A 15,841-nucleotide genomic window follows, 5' to 3' on the forward strand; every position below is an offset into this window, starting at 1 on the left:
CATCTCACTCCCCTACACTCTCTTCCTCAGTCTTTGCCCCTCCATCCCTCTCCACATGGCCAAACCACCTCAGTGTGTTCCTCATAACGCTTCCTATCACATCCACATCAACACCACAACGCTCCTTTATATCCTCATTCGTCAGCCTGTCTCTCCATATGACTCCACAGGCTCCTCTTAAATAACTCATTTCCACGGCTCTCACTCTTGACTTGTGTCCTTCCAACAACGTCCAAGCTTCACTTCCGTACGTTAGAGTTGGTATCACAATACTGTCATGTAGTAACTTTTTCACTTCCATGCTCACTTCCCTGTTTCTTATCACTGTTTTCAAAGAACCAGCAACCTTTCTTCCCTGCTGTACCCTTTCAAGCACTTCACCCTCCAAACCTCCATCCTTACTCATCACATCCAATCCTATGTTGCCCCATGAGGAGCGTAGGAACCCAGGGCTAGGCAAGTTGGTCCTGACATTTAAGATGAGAGTGACCAGTCTCACTCATCCCTGAGTGGTATTATGTGAGCAATCAACCCCACCCACCCTCTGGATATAAACCGGCACTGGCTCAATCCGACTGGAGCGCCGAAATTACCCACTAAACCACTAGGCACAATAATTTGGTTATATGGTTCCCACCCAGTGCATTAAATGGATTCCTTGTGTACAGGAAACCATTTGGCTTGTCCCTCAGTGTTGAGTCACCCACAGACAGAAGGAAGAGGAAAGAATGAAGGAAAAGAAGACAGAAAAGGAAAGATGAATGAAAGAGAGGAAAGGGTAGTCATCCAAGAGCAGCACTAAGTCGAGTGAGTGGATAGTGTGGCCCCATCGACAGCCATGTATATATATATATATATATATATATATATATATATATATATATATATATATATATATATATATATATATACAGAGAGCGAAAGAGAGTTCAGTCCCCATTCCACACTGCCACAGTAGTACAGTATAGGAAGGACGTTGCCAAGTGAGTTGTTCTTCCTAAAGGCAACCTTTCGGTGTGCAACAAGACCAGCTGAGGCGTTGTAAATAAACACTACCTTTAAAGTTCACTGTGTTTATTTTCATAACAATTACACTTGATGCTTGCCAACTTCACTGTTTTCACAAATACCGAAGATATACAAACTTTACTAACTGCAATTGCACTTAATGCTTGAGAGCAACACTTCATTATTTTCACAAGTACCGTTGATATACAAACTTCTCTGACACTGCACTGACACTGCACTATACTCAAACTTAACGGAAATCTGACTGAAACTGCTTTAGTCTCTTCCCCATCCTTATATATGCTTGCATTACCTTCGAGTACACTCTCGACCGGCAACAATTACAAACTCGGAGTCATCCAAAACATACCAGAATATTCTAGTACTGCTTAACACTCTAAATTACTGAGATAAAAGATCATAATTTAGCAATCACATAAATGAAACATTATAGAGAAATAGAGCATAAAAATTAATGTACAACTTAAAAAATAACTACGCTCACAACAGCAGGCTAACTGGCACCTCTGACTTGTAATGGAACTACAGTACTAGAAACATCAGGAATTCTCCAGCATAATTCCGCTACTCAGCAACATCTATCTGTCTATCCGTCTATTTATCAATCAGCCTATCTATCCATCCATATAGATAGATAGATAGATAGACAGGTAGATAGATAGATATATAGATAAGTAGATAGATAGATAGATAGATAGATAGATATATGATTGTTGGTCGGAGTTCTCACCATCCACTCACTCGATGTAGCGCTGCTCTCGGGTGACTGCCCTCTTCTCTCTTCCTGCCATCTTTCCTTCTTTCCTCTTATGTTGTTAATTCCTTCATTTTTTCCTCTTCTTTCTAAGGGTGACTTTACAATGAGTGATAAGTGAAATGGTTTCCTGTATTCCAGGAAACCATTTACTATGATGGGTGTTACCCATTTATTCAGATTATAAAGCCACTTGTTGTACGAGTAGTGGGTAATTACGGCGGTCCAACCGGATTGAGCCTGTGTCGGTTCATATCCAAGGGAAGGTTGGGGTTTTATTGCTCACGTAATGCCACTCAGTGATGAGTGAGGCTGATCACTCTCATCTTAACTCGTAACGTCCCGAGCTATTTTGCACCTCCAACACCCTTCAATCCCGAGCTATTTTTTTGAAAAATTTTTTTTTGGCTAAAACTTCCGCTTTTGTTGAGAAACAAAGGAAAATCACCAAGAAAAGCCTTTCCGTGGTCAGTAAGTGGTCGGAACAGGTGAGGTCCCCCGCGCCAGGTATCGTATTCTATTACTGACGTGTCACTCACGTTTTCTGTGGTAGGTAAATTTAGGAGAAACCACGAACAACACCTCTACATTTATTGAATTTGAACTAATAAACAATAAGAATAACAATATAATGGTTTTCAATGACATATTTATGAAAAATATGCATCGTACCATGGCGCGAGCATAGCGAGTTGGATCAGAGTGGTAACACGCTAACGCTATGTGCTAAGTTTCTTGTTTCAGTCAACATATCATTTTTTCTACTTGTATACTACTGTTTCAATGCCATTTTACCATTTGTACTGTATGTTAATGTTTTCAGCTGTTTTCTTTCATTACGATGACATGTAGCATAACTATAGCGCACATCTGCTTACTCAGTGCACTCGCTATGACTCGTATCTCAACATACCATATTGTTTTATCACTTTCATTATATTATTTTCTTTACATAAAACCTTTCCTCCACCACTGTAAATCTTTTCAATTATTTACATTCATTACGAGGGCATTTAGCGAAATGCTAGCGCATATTCATGTAGCAAGCACAATCTCTACGACTCGTGTTTCAATTTCTACTTTATTTTTTCACTCCCAATATACTGTACTTTTCCACTTACATTACACCCATTTACACCCTATACTGCACTGTACATATTTACTTGCATTATTTATTCAACTGAGCGTCAGAATATCGCACCAAAATACCCTCGCGATGAATGTTTCAACTAAGATAACACTCACACACTTACATACTAATTTTTCACAATATTACACCCGTTTCCACTTGTAGACTCCTAGTTACATATTTACGGGCCTTATTTATTCCACTGAGCATCAGGAAATCGCATCTATAAACACTTGCTAGGAATATTTTGATTTAGAATAAATTGCAGCACTTACAAAACTTTCAACTTATATTACACCCGTTTGCATTTTCCATACAAATATTTACATACTTACGGGCCTTATTTATTCCACTGAGTGTCTGAATATTGATCAAAATACCCTCGCTAGGTATGTTTCCACTTGGATCATATTTATACACTTACATACTAATTTTCCACTTATATTACACCCGTTTCCACTTTATACATCTATTTACAGATCTATGGGCCTTATAATTACACTGAGCGTCTGTTTGTCGCTTTTATTTCTGAGTATCAGCGTCCTATTGTATTCACACCATATCAAAAGTGCATCAAGGTGTGATACTCGCTGAAACATGGGTGAATACAGAGACCCACGTCACACTCCACGCACTCATAGCGGATGTCTTTCCTCTGGGTGGTGGGTCTCACCCGGGAATTGCTACACACGTGACACCTGCATTGGGCCTAGGTCTATTTGGCTGGGGAGGGATAGGAGTGGGGAAATGGCGGGCAGATATTCTCAGGGGAGTTTGGGCAACATGGGCAGTGCGGGTGTGGTGTTGAGGCCTTTCAACCACATACCGGGAAAAAATCTCTCTTGTTAGCTCCCTCACAAACCCTTCAAAGGTTTCCTGAACTCCTGTTGTCATGGCGTGCAGGTGGTGGCAATTCAGAGCAGTTATCTAGCAAGTGAAAGAAAAGCTTCTTATACCACTTCAACGTGGTCCTGGCACACTCGACCGTGGATATCATGGAGTCTGGTCCACCAGGCGTATGTTGATGTTATAATCTAGGACATACTCAGGTTTCCATATGTGGTGCCCGTTCTCGCTCCGGTAATCCACGGAATCAGTACGGTGCATCAAGGGGCGGTGAACTGTTGACGAGAGGTTTACTTCCCTATTATGGTTCCACACAGTTGCAAGTATGTTGTTTGCCTGGAAGAAGACAACCTCATTTCTGTCAAGTTTCCACCCCACTTTGACCATGTGACACCGGTTCACCTTGACAGTACTACAGATTCCCGTGTCATGCCTATGTGGATAATGAGCGAGAAGAGGGCTAGTGTACCAATTGTCCAGGTAAAGGACGTGACCACGATGAAGGTAGTCTTCTATCATTGTCTTTACCACTGCTCCCAACAGTCCAATACTCCGATCTTTTATTATGTCTGTCTGTGCACCGGTGTACAAGACTATGTCTTGCACATAACCAGTTCTACAGTCACACATAACAAAGATCTTGAACCCAAAACGGTGCCTTTTGCTGGGTATGTACTGCCGAAATGAAATATTGCCTTTCCACAACACAAGACTCGTCTATGACGAGGTCTCTATAGGGATAAAATGATGAACGAAATGTTTGCCTCAGGTGATCAAAGACCAACCTAATTCGCCTCATCTTATCTGTGTCATTCACATTTGCAGGATCATCAGCATCGTAAAAGTGGAGGAGTCTTAGAATTTGTTGGAAGCGATTACGGCTCATGACTTGGCCAAATATTGGTGTCAGCATAACAGGGTCCCTTGTCCAATATGCCGGAATTCTGTTCTTTCGTATAATACCCATCAAAAGGACCAGGGCAAAAAATAAAAACATTTCTGAAAGGGAGATTGGGTAATCATATATGATAGAATGCCTGCTCCTTGTGCCCAATCTTTCACTCTCACGGTGCTGGCTCCTAGCAAAACAGTTTGTTTGGTCAACTATCTGCTCCACAAAACCCTCACTTCAAAAAAGGTGGAAAAAATCCAGCCTGGTGGAATTATGGTGAATTCCAGGAGCAATGCAACCAGCGCACCCCTGCTCAATGAAGGGGTGAATGATGGGAGAAAAATCACTCCCATTCTCCCAATTCCATGAAACAAATCCCTCGTCCCCATCGTCCCCATCATCACCTTCGTCTGGGTGGGGAGGAGATGCTGGTCGGGGAGGATGGGGAGGAGGAGTGCAGAGGGCTTCCCCACTCACACTCCTCTTCCCTCGGCCTTTACCCTTTCCCTTATTCTTACGGCCTTGTGGAACATTAGGGGGCTGTGGGGATGAAGTCTGGGAATATGGGGGAGCATAAGACATGCTGGGGAGTGGTTCCTCCCCACCTTCCCCCTGCATGACAACACTACGTGATTCATCACGCACCATCAGTAACGCACGTGTTAGGGAATATTGGGGAGCATAAGACGTGCTGGGGAGTGGTTCCTCCCCACCTTCCCCCTCCATCATAACCCCACGTGATTCAGGTCGCACCCTCACTCGCCCACGTGATACATCCCGCCGCCTCACACCACCATGGGAGAGCGATGACTCACTCCCGCCACTCTCACTTTCAATACTCCTCCCTGCACTTTCCCTTTCACTTCCCACTCCCTCCACGGCACTTCCTACCTCCCCAAACAAAAGACTAGGCCCATACCTGCTCGTACGACGTGGTGTGCACTCGGGGCCATGATGAGTGATAACTTCACGGCCGTACCACGTGGCAGCACGTCCCACGGCTCCGTCCTCGTCATCAAAATTGGGCTCCACATCACGTTGGGGCTAGCTAGAGGATGTTGCACATTGTTTTTGTGCCTGCTGCCCCTCTCTAGCAGCACCTAAGTCATGTACTGCTGCTTCCTGGGGGACAGGACCTCCTCATCACTGCTGGTTGTTTCCTCCTCCTCTGGCTGGACATAATCTTTGTCAACAACCTCATCGTCCATTGGGGAATTGCTGTCGCCTGTAAAGACATCCAGGGCGGCTTAGAGTTCCTCCACGGAGAGACCTCTATGCGCCATGTCTGAGCAGGAACGTTGCTAACAGGTGAGTGACCAAGCCCTGGGTGAGCGCGGTCACGCGGGGTCGCCGAGTGTCCCTGTCTGGTGGCAGGTAGGGGAAGGTTAAGCAACCATACGTACTGAAAATCAAGCGCAAAATTTGAAAATTGTGCAAATTATGCACCTTGCAATTGCGCGACGTACCAGTACGTCGTCGGGACTGGCAAATGCAAAATGTTGCAACGTATCCATATGTCGACTGGACACCTTGGGTTAAATGTCAGGACCAAATTGCCAAGCCCTGGGCTCCTATGTTCCTCATGGGGCACCATAGGTTCGGATGATATATATATGTACCTGTATATACAGTATGTAGGGTATTCATGGGTCATCTATCTGTAACACTTATAGTAATAATAACCACCGGTGTTACTTCTAGGGGTATCTGCAATATGTAACAAAAATATTTCTGATGAATTTTATTAGCAAAATAGGTGTACTGCAGTCCTAATGGACCTAGGTTCGAGTCCCAGCAAGGACAGGAAACAGTTTAACAATCTGAATTTCATAAAATGCAGCTTTAAATGATCTAAGAGAAGAACTGCCAACATGCCGTAAAAACACCCCTGCTAGTACCAATATACCAGACCTGTATGTACGTGCCCTAGCATGTACTCAACATGAAAGGTGAGTGTTATTGCCAGAGAGGTGACATGTGAAAGTGTATTTTATGTAGGTGGACTGCTTGGCCTTGGGATCAGACTGTTAAGCCTATGCCCAGAGTCAGACACATAATATCTATATATATATATATATATATATATATATATATATATATTTTTATTATATATAAACAGCTCTCACTTGATCGTTGGAGTGTCAGACAGCTGAAGCAGCAGTGAGTTAGTCATAGAGAGTGTGTGGCGGATGTCATCGAGATGGTGGAGAGGAAGGCAGGTGAGGACGAGGAGCTTTGTTGTCCACACCAGGAGGCGTCCCTTGAGGGACCACTTGGCAAAGGCTTCAAGGAACACCGGGTCATCACTCACCACCACTACCGTCACGAACCAGGACTTCAGTCGTAACTGGCGGTATCTTTACATTAATTATTTTTCTTTCTTATGATACTACAGGAACTATCTTAAAAACTAAGCAGCCAAAACTTCAAGTTCTTAGTGATTTTAGTTATTAACGACGCCATGTGGCGTTACTATTGTAACATGCATCACAGTTTTTCATTTTTGATCTTTAATGATGCTATGGTAGCCTACACTAAGGTCTTGAATTTCGTAATTCTACATATGACTTCTCCAGTTACTCACCTCAGTGGTAACTGGAGAGTGACCTGTCCAGCTACTCACTTCAGTAGTAACTTCATTGACCTTCCCACCTCAGCAGTAACAAAATGACCTACCTGGCGGGCTTGTGTGATCACCTGGGAAAGCCGTGACTGTGTTACATTAGTGTTCTGGCTGTCTGCTATTACTTCAAATACCCCAACACCCCATGGCGCTCGAAGTTCTGTCACGTTACCAAACTGTGTAAATGGATTAACGGGGAATATTTAACATATGAAACAGGATTTGAGTACATGGAAGTGCTGCTGAAAAATACTTTTAAATTCCTGACATCACTAACTAAAATGTCAGAAAGTTTCATACATCTTCCTACATACATAAATATAATGCTGCAACCAATAAAGTTCAAGTCTGCTCAATGATGTAAAACATATGTTATTACGAATATCTTAGCAGAGTACTTGTAAATTGTAATAGACAACTATGTGGTCCATTGACTGCCATCATATTAGCTTCTGCGCATTTATTCTCAACTGTAGCAGATCCAAAACCCATTTTCAATAGTTGATGGTCAAATCTAGTCAGGCTTGAAGGTAAATTTACATAGGAAACAAGGAGACGCATTCCTATATCATAGCTAAGGCTCATCGAATTGCATGCAACCGCAACTTATTTGAATTGTGAAATGAAACTGACTGTATTAAATTCTGATGAATGTAAGTTTTTTAGTGCCATTGTTAAAGAAGTTTGTATTATATTACTGAACATGAGGAGTAACAGGTGGCAATTTTTCGACACTTTTTGACGATAACACAATAACTTATGGTGTGTCCACAACTTTAAAGTATAATAGCTCCTCCTGAAAGGTATGAGGTAAAACTGTTCAGTTTAGCACTGCCTTTAATATGACCAGATAATGAGTTTGAACAGTGGAGTAAAGCATACAGGTATGTGTAAATACATGACTCGATGAAAGAATGACTGGTGTGGAATCATGTATATTTCTACCTGCATCCACATTATTTACAGAATAACTGAAAGACGCAAAGTGCGATGAAAAAAGAAAGTAGTTAGTATGGTTATATATTCGTTTGCTGTGATAAAACTGCTGATTTCATGATTAACTGAGCACTCGGGCGAAGTTACGTGGAAATTGATGAGGCAGAATCCTCATGCCTAAAGCTGGTAGGAGCCCACAAAAAACAAATGAATGAATTAACACACACACACACACACACACACACACACACACACACACACACACATTGATGAGGCAGAAGCCTCAGGCCCAAAACTGGAAGGGGCCAACAAAAAACAAATGAATGAAATAACACACACACACACACACACACACACACACACACACACACACACACACACACACACACACACACACACACACACATTGATGAGGCAGAAGCCTCAGGCCCAAAACTGGAAGGGGCCAACAAAAAACAAATGAATGAAATAACACACACACACACACACACACACACACACACACACACACACACACACACACACCGCTTGCTTGTTCAGTGGCAACGTTCTCACTTGCCATCTGGTACACGGGAGTTCGCACCTCGCTCAGGCTGCGAAAAGTTTCACTGACGAAATGGGTGGTTACCGTCCTCCTTGAGCAAGGGGATGGATGTGTGCGTGTGTGAAGGTCACAGCCTTGATCTTAGATCGGACTATATGAGCTCCCAGCTCCCTTCCGGGAGGGTAAAAGCTGACGATCAAGACCATCAAGTGATCTTGACCTACTCGGTGAATTACACACACACACACACACACACACACACACACACACACACACCTCGGAGGGCCCAATACCTGCCCAGGGCCCCAACCAAATGGGCAGATTCCCATGGCCATGTGGAATGTAAGACGTGTGAATAAAGAGAGCAAGAGGGTGGAAGTGGTGAATGTGTTCAGGAATGCGAGATATGCCGTGATATCATCATATGAAACAAAAATGAAAGGGTGTGAAGTGGAGGAGTGGTAGGGTGTGAAATGTATAAGATCGGGCATGATGGGACGAGGAAGATGCAAGGAAGGAGTTGCTTTGTTGATGAATGATGTGTGGCTGAGTGGAATAAGAGATTTCAAATGTGTCAGTGCAAGATGTATGTATCTCAAGTTCAAGTCTGAGAAGGTGAAAGTGGCTGTAATCGTAGCGTATGCACCGTGTGATAACAGGAGTGAGAGAGAGAGAAAGATGGGTTTTGGGATGAGCTCGATGAAGCAGTGGGAGAAATGCCCAGGACCTATAAAGTAATTGTAATTGGTGATATGAATGGATGAGTAGGCACTGGTCCTGAGGATAACATAATGGGCTGTAATGGAGTACCAGGAGAAAATGATACTGGGAAGTGACTGAAGGATTTGTGTCAGGAAAGGAGGTTGTGCATTTGTAACTCGTATTTCAAACACAACGATGCACATAAATATACATGCTACAGAGGGACCGCAGATAGTGTTGAAAGGATCCTGATTGATTACGTGCTCGTAGAGAGGTCGTTGCTGGGAATGGTTGCTGATACGAGGGCCGTGAGAGGACGATGTGGAGGTCTGTCATATCATATGACTGTAGTATGCAAGATCAAGCTGAGAAGAGTGAGGTGGACCAGGAGAGAGAGGAGCAGTCAGGGAGAAAGACTGACAGTCGAGATGCTGAGGATAAAAGAAATTGGCAATGAATTCAGGACCAAAGTAAGGGAGAAGTTAGAACCAGTGAAATGGAATGGAATGAATCTGGACAGCCTGTGGAATGAGTATAGGGATTGGTTAGTTAGGAATGGTAAAACGGTGTGTGGTGTGGCAAGAGTAACAACAAAGAAGAAAGGTACGGCACGGTGGGATGAAGAGGTTAAGAGAGCACTGGAGGAAAAGAGGAAGCAGTGGCTAAAGTGGTTACAGGACAGGGATGCAATTGAAATAAGAACTGAATATATTAAGAGGAAGAAGCACGTAATGAGACCAGTGAAGAGGAAAAAGAAGGAGGTAAATGATGATCTAGGAAGAAAAATAATTGCCAACTACTCTGAAAATGGGAAATTATTCCAGAAAGAGGTGCAGAAATGTAGAAGTTACAGTGGAATGAAATGTGAAGGTGTGAAGGATGTAGGTGGTAGATTATCAAACCATGGGGATAAAGTAAAGACCAGATGGAAAGAACATTTTTAAGCCTGATGAATGGAAATGGAAAGAGCAGAGCCACTGGACACATGATTGGTTGGGGGGGAGGGGGGTGAAGAGAAGAAGTGCAGTGCCAGGAAACGTGAAACTCGCACAGGTGAAGAGCGATGTGAAGCGGCTGAAAAATAGGAAAGCAGCTTTTAATGATGAGGTGTACGCAGAGATGATTAAGTGTAGTGGAGAGAGCGGAATGAAGTGCTTGTTGGCGACATGTAAGATGGAATGGACGAGTGAAACTGTGCCAGCTGAGCGGAAAAAGGCTGTGATTGTACCCCTGTACAAAAATAAAGGTGAGCGAGCGAGTGCAAGAATTATCGTGGCATAAATTTATTGAGTGTGGTAGGGTAGGTATATGGAAGAATTATTATAGCGAAAGTAAGAGAGATATCAGTAGTCCTAGTGAGTGATGAAAAGGGTGGCTTTACGAGTGGTAGAGAATGTGTGGATCAAATATTTGCAGTAAGACAGATAGTGGAGAAGGCTTGTGAGAAGAACAATTAGGTGTTTATGGCATTCATGGATCTGGAAAATACATGCGACAAAGTAAGCAGAGAAGGATTGCGGAAGGTTTTGCACATGTACAGTACAGCGTACATGGTAAGCTGCTAGATGCCGTCAAGAGTTTTTATGATGGTACTGAAGCATGTATAAGGGTAAATGAGCAGCTAAGTGAATGGTTCACCAACGGTTCGGGCGTGCGATAAGGTTGTATGATGTCCTCATGGTTGTTAAATATATATATATATATATATATATATATATATATATATATATATATATATATATATATATATATATATATATATATATATATATATACAGTATGGATGAGGTGATGAGAGAAGCAAAAGCATGAGTAATGGAGAGAGAGAGATGGCGTTGATAGTGAATGGTGATGGATGGAAGATTTCAAATTTTGTTGTATGCTGATGATGCAGTACTACTTGCAAATACAGGACAAGAACTTGGTAGACTGGTGCAGAGATTTGTTGATGTCTGTGAGCGTCGTGGCTCGAGAGTAAATGTAGGAAAGAGTAAAGTGATGGTTATTGATAGAGAAGGTAACTCCCAGTGTGATGTTACAGTGAATGGATAGAGACTGGAATTGGTGAGAGAGTTGAAATACCTGGGTAAAGTGATAGAAAAGAGAGGAAAAAGTGCAAAAGAAATGGAAAGTAGAGTGACACAAGGAAGGAAAGTACACCTAGTGCAATGAAGGACTTGATAAACAGAGGTTTGATTGTTGCAAGTGCACGAAGCCCACACATACGAGTTTTAGTGTCAACTTTAACAAATGGATGGGAGACTATGGTTTGGAATGAAAATGAAAAGTCAAGGGTGACAGCAGTGGAGATGGGACTGCTGAGGAATGTATGTGGAGTACAGAGTGTGGACAGGATACGAAATAATGTGATTCGTGAAAGATGTGGAGTAAGGAAATCTGTGGACACTAGAATCAAGGAGACTGTACTGAGATGGTATGGTCATGTGGAGAAAATGGATAACAATAGAGTGGTGAAACAGGTTTATATGAGCAAATCTGAAAGAGGGAGGAGGTGAGGTAGGCCAAGGAGAATGTGGAATTATATGGTGGATGAGTGTGTAAGGAAGAGAGGTTTGGAAGTCGGTGGGGCTATGGGACTGACAAAAGATCGAGCTGGCTGGGTGAATATTGTGAGGAGAAGAGCATGATCAGGGATTTGGCACCCCTTTTTAACGTGACAGCGTCCAGATTGACTCTATCGGATAAGTTTATGTGAAGCTACAGAACGTGATGAATGTTTTTGGCGTATCTGATAGAGACAGGATCCCGGGGGCTTAAATGGTGAGTAAATGGAAACATGGCCCATTGGACTGGGCAAATTTAGGCTGTCTGGACGTTGCTACTCCTCACCTTGCCCTAGGGTGGGAAAGGAGGTTTATATCTCTATCTATATCTATATCTATCTATCTATATCTATATCTCTATATATATCTATATATATATATATATATATATATATATATATATATATATATATATATATATATATATATTAGCCAGGGTCATAAGATAAAAAAAAATTAAAGTCCAGTTTCCTTTTTATAATAGAGGGGAAAATATGCTCATATATAAAGGCAAGAGAACTGCAGAATATTATATCCGTATCATCTCTGTAAGAGGTGGCGCCTGGACACTTTATTATGCAGCCCTTAGCTAGCACACTGTGACCGAACACTACCCAGTATTCACCATGAGGAAGTGGCTGCAAATGGAGTTCCACACCTAACCCATCCCATCCACCCTTTTCTTAAATTTGGCCAGACTTTCCCTGCTTTGAAATCCTTCTTCGATTCGAATGCTGGCATTATTTTTCTTGATTTGTGTATGTTTCGTATATACTCATCTCTGTTTCTGTAACTATAAACTTTTGCAGATGCTTCAGTTACCAGCTTTTCTGTGCGTTCAACTGACTGAGTATGGCAAGGATACTTTGGACACCGCTTTTCGACAAGTTCAGGACTTTCAGCCAAACCATGTCGTTAAACATCAGTCAAATTCTTGATGAGTGGTGGTTGTGTAATATCCACCACATCCCAGCTGATCATTTGAGTATAATGATCTGCCCCAAAATTTATCTCTTGTACTTTGAATTGTCTTCTTTCCTGTCTCGGGTTGTTTGTTGTTGCTAGAATTTTCTTCACAACATCTCTTCGGATGTCAGAATCTTCATCAAATGCCATGTCCAAAAGCATGTTTTCCGGATGGGCATAGAAGGCATTTGTTTGGATAGCCTAAGTAGCAACCTTATATGTTCCCAAGCATTCATCTTTCATATATTTGATCTTGGTAAAAGCACTGAATAGATGTTTTGTGCCATTGACACAGGAAGGATTTCTCTTAATCTCAAACCAGGTCGAAATGTATACAGTCATCAAATAATTGGCTAATGTTTTCAATGGTTTGGAAGGAAGAGGTACTGAGCAATACAGTCTCAAAATTCTTGCACATGCTGTCAGCCATCTGGAATGTGCTAATGGGCCTGGTTCAACTGAAGAGAATGATGCAGGAAATATTCCAGATGACGCTGCATACCATATAGTCAGAATATATTTTTGATCCTTACTTAAATCTAGCTCTGAATAGTTCTCATGAAACTTCTTCTCATCATCTACTGGGACTGGTTCAAAATTTACCTCAGGGAGGTTACTAATTGTTTCTCCTATCTTCTTCCCAATCTTTGCTTTGAATACTGTGGATCCTGAGGTTTCAACATCCAAATGTTTAAATATATGCCGAAATGGAAGCTCATTGTAGTGTAACAAACATATAAGGCACTGCAAAGGACGGTTAAGAAAGTCTATAATCAATTTTATTGCTCTGTCCTTTGTCCCTGTGTTAACAGGTGTACCATCACACCCTATAGCAACAAGCATCTCAGTCTTCATCCCACAGTTCATCAAGCACTGAGAAATAGCAGCTGCTGTTCCCCCATCAGGAGTTACATGATCAAGGTATTCAGAGCCTTGTTCGTTGACTAATGAAATGTGTTCCTCAAATTTACTTACTTGGTGAATGGACAGAACCATTTTCATCTCTTCTCTCTTCCAATATTAATGTTTTGTTTTGTTTTGTTTTCACCAAAATACATTGATGTTATGTCTTGCTTTTCTATATGCTGAAGTCTTTCTCTGCCTGATTTTCTGGCACGTGTTACTTCTTACTTTTCAATAACTAAATTCATGTTTTCGGGTGAAACAAGTACAGCACCCACAAGAGTGGAAGTGGCAATTAAAGCGGCACCACTATCACTCATACCAAATCAATCAGCTTCTCTTGCAACCAGTTCACAGTTGATTCGCATTCGTGATATCTTAAATGTTTTCCTCTTTTTTCTACACCCGGACAATATGTTGCATCCGTATCATCATTTTCCAAACTGTCATCAGTATCACTCATTCCTCCATCCCACTTTGACCTTTCTGACAAACAGAATCACATGTTTTCACTTTGTAGTTCTCTGCATCCCATTTTCTTTTTGCTCGTTGTAGCAATATTTTTGTTTCTTTTATATCCACTTTTCCAATGTACATCTATTTCTTCTTTGATCTGAAAGGAACTCTCTTTCACCTACGGGCACCTTTCTTTTCTTTGAACTCTTACACTCTTTGAAGGATTTACATCTGCAACACGAGATATCAAATAGCTCCTTCTGCTTATGAGTTTTATAGTTTTCAAGCTGTTTGTTGTAGCAGTCTTTCCCCTTGTTTTTAACTAGGGTCTTGTACATAGAACGCTTGTCCAAAACCAGCTGTGCAGTTCTTGTCAGGTAAACACAAGGAACTGAAGCTTTTTCCCAAAGACACTGAAGTTCTGATCCAAGATCCTTCGTTATTTCCATCACTGACTCAATTTTTCTGTTTCAACTAGAAGTAAGTGTCTTACCACATCCCACTTTGTTGGAAGTTGCTTGTCACCAATAGTTCTTAAAGTGCCAAGAATATCATGAGTTAAGGCAGACCGAGTACTGTGAACCATATTTGTAGTTCTCCAGGATATTTAGCTATTAAGCATTAATACCTGAAAATGAAGAAAAAAAACATGAGTGCAAATAGATTTTGGAAAAAAAAAAAAAAAATACAAAGTCTGAATTGTAAGTCTCCTACGACGGCACTGATGTGCCAGATACAGCTAATGGCGAGATGTTGACGAGGCAGGCGCCACCTCTATATCAACATAGATTACACCAAAATTTTGCATACATGATACTTTCATTATGGAGCAACTTTTCTTTGGTATTACAATTTTAAATTCAGAAGTTGGATTTTTCGACCCGATCTAATAATGTATACAGTATGTTTGTAGGGAGAGAGAGAGAGAGAGAGAGAGAATGTGTGTGTGTGTGTGTGTGTGTGTGTGTGTGTGTGTGTGTGTGTGTTTATTTTACACCAATATTCATTTGGCTTATAATCAGTAGTTTTTAGTTGTGGCAAGAATTTGTTCAGAACAGTTATTATTCAATTCGTCAATTGATGTTCAAACAAAACAGCAAAGTGCTGTTTATCGTTACTTTACGTTTTACTTGTGATACAGAATCAAAGTTTAATCATACCGATATAGATATTCATATTACCAAAGTTACAGAGATTATGACAACCATTTTGCGGAAACCATTATAATCACTTCAAACACAAGCGGCCTGGTTATAGAAAGGCATGGGTTTGTGACAGTAATAAGAAACCAATAATTCATTAGTGGCACTCATTTTATACACACATATGCACAGTACGTAAAATCAATGCAATATTTTCTCTTAACCCGCCGCATCCCGTTGACGTGAATAAATCTCCACACGTTTTGTCACTGTCTATCCCGTTGACGTACATAAACGTGAATCAATTGCAAGGTCCCTAATTTGCACAATTTTCAATTTTTGCGAGTGATTTTTG

General features: G+C 41.5%; 1 protein-coding gene across 1 annotated transcript in view; it reads right to left on the bottom strand.

Moving 5' to 3' along the window:
* Positions 1-15,841, bottom strand: part of LOC145402642 (uncharacterized) — a 168,510-nt gene that overhangs the window by 60,638 nt on the left and 92,031 nt on the right. Inside the window, exons 4-5 of the mRNA XM_080274633.1 lie at positions 7,327-7,449; positions 6,777-6,997 (exon numbers count right to left, since the gene is read on the bottom strand). Of these exons, the coding sequence (XP_080130759.1) occupies positions 6,777-6,997; positions 7,327-7,449 (344 nt within the window). The remainder of the gene's footprint in view (positions 1-6,776; positions 6,998-7,326; positions 7,450-15,841) is intronic.

Source organism: Coenobita brevimanus, chromosome 58 (assembly GCF_032717465.1).
Source record: "Coenobita brevimanus isolate Jiangsu-jjx chromosome 58, ASM3271746v2, whole genome shotgun sequence".
Taxonomy (NCBI): domain Eukaryota; kingdom Metazoa; phylum Arthropoda; class Malacostraca; order Decapoda; family Coenobitidae; genus Coenobita; species Coenobita brevimanus.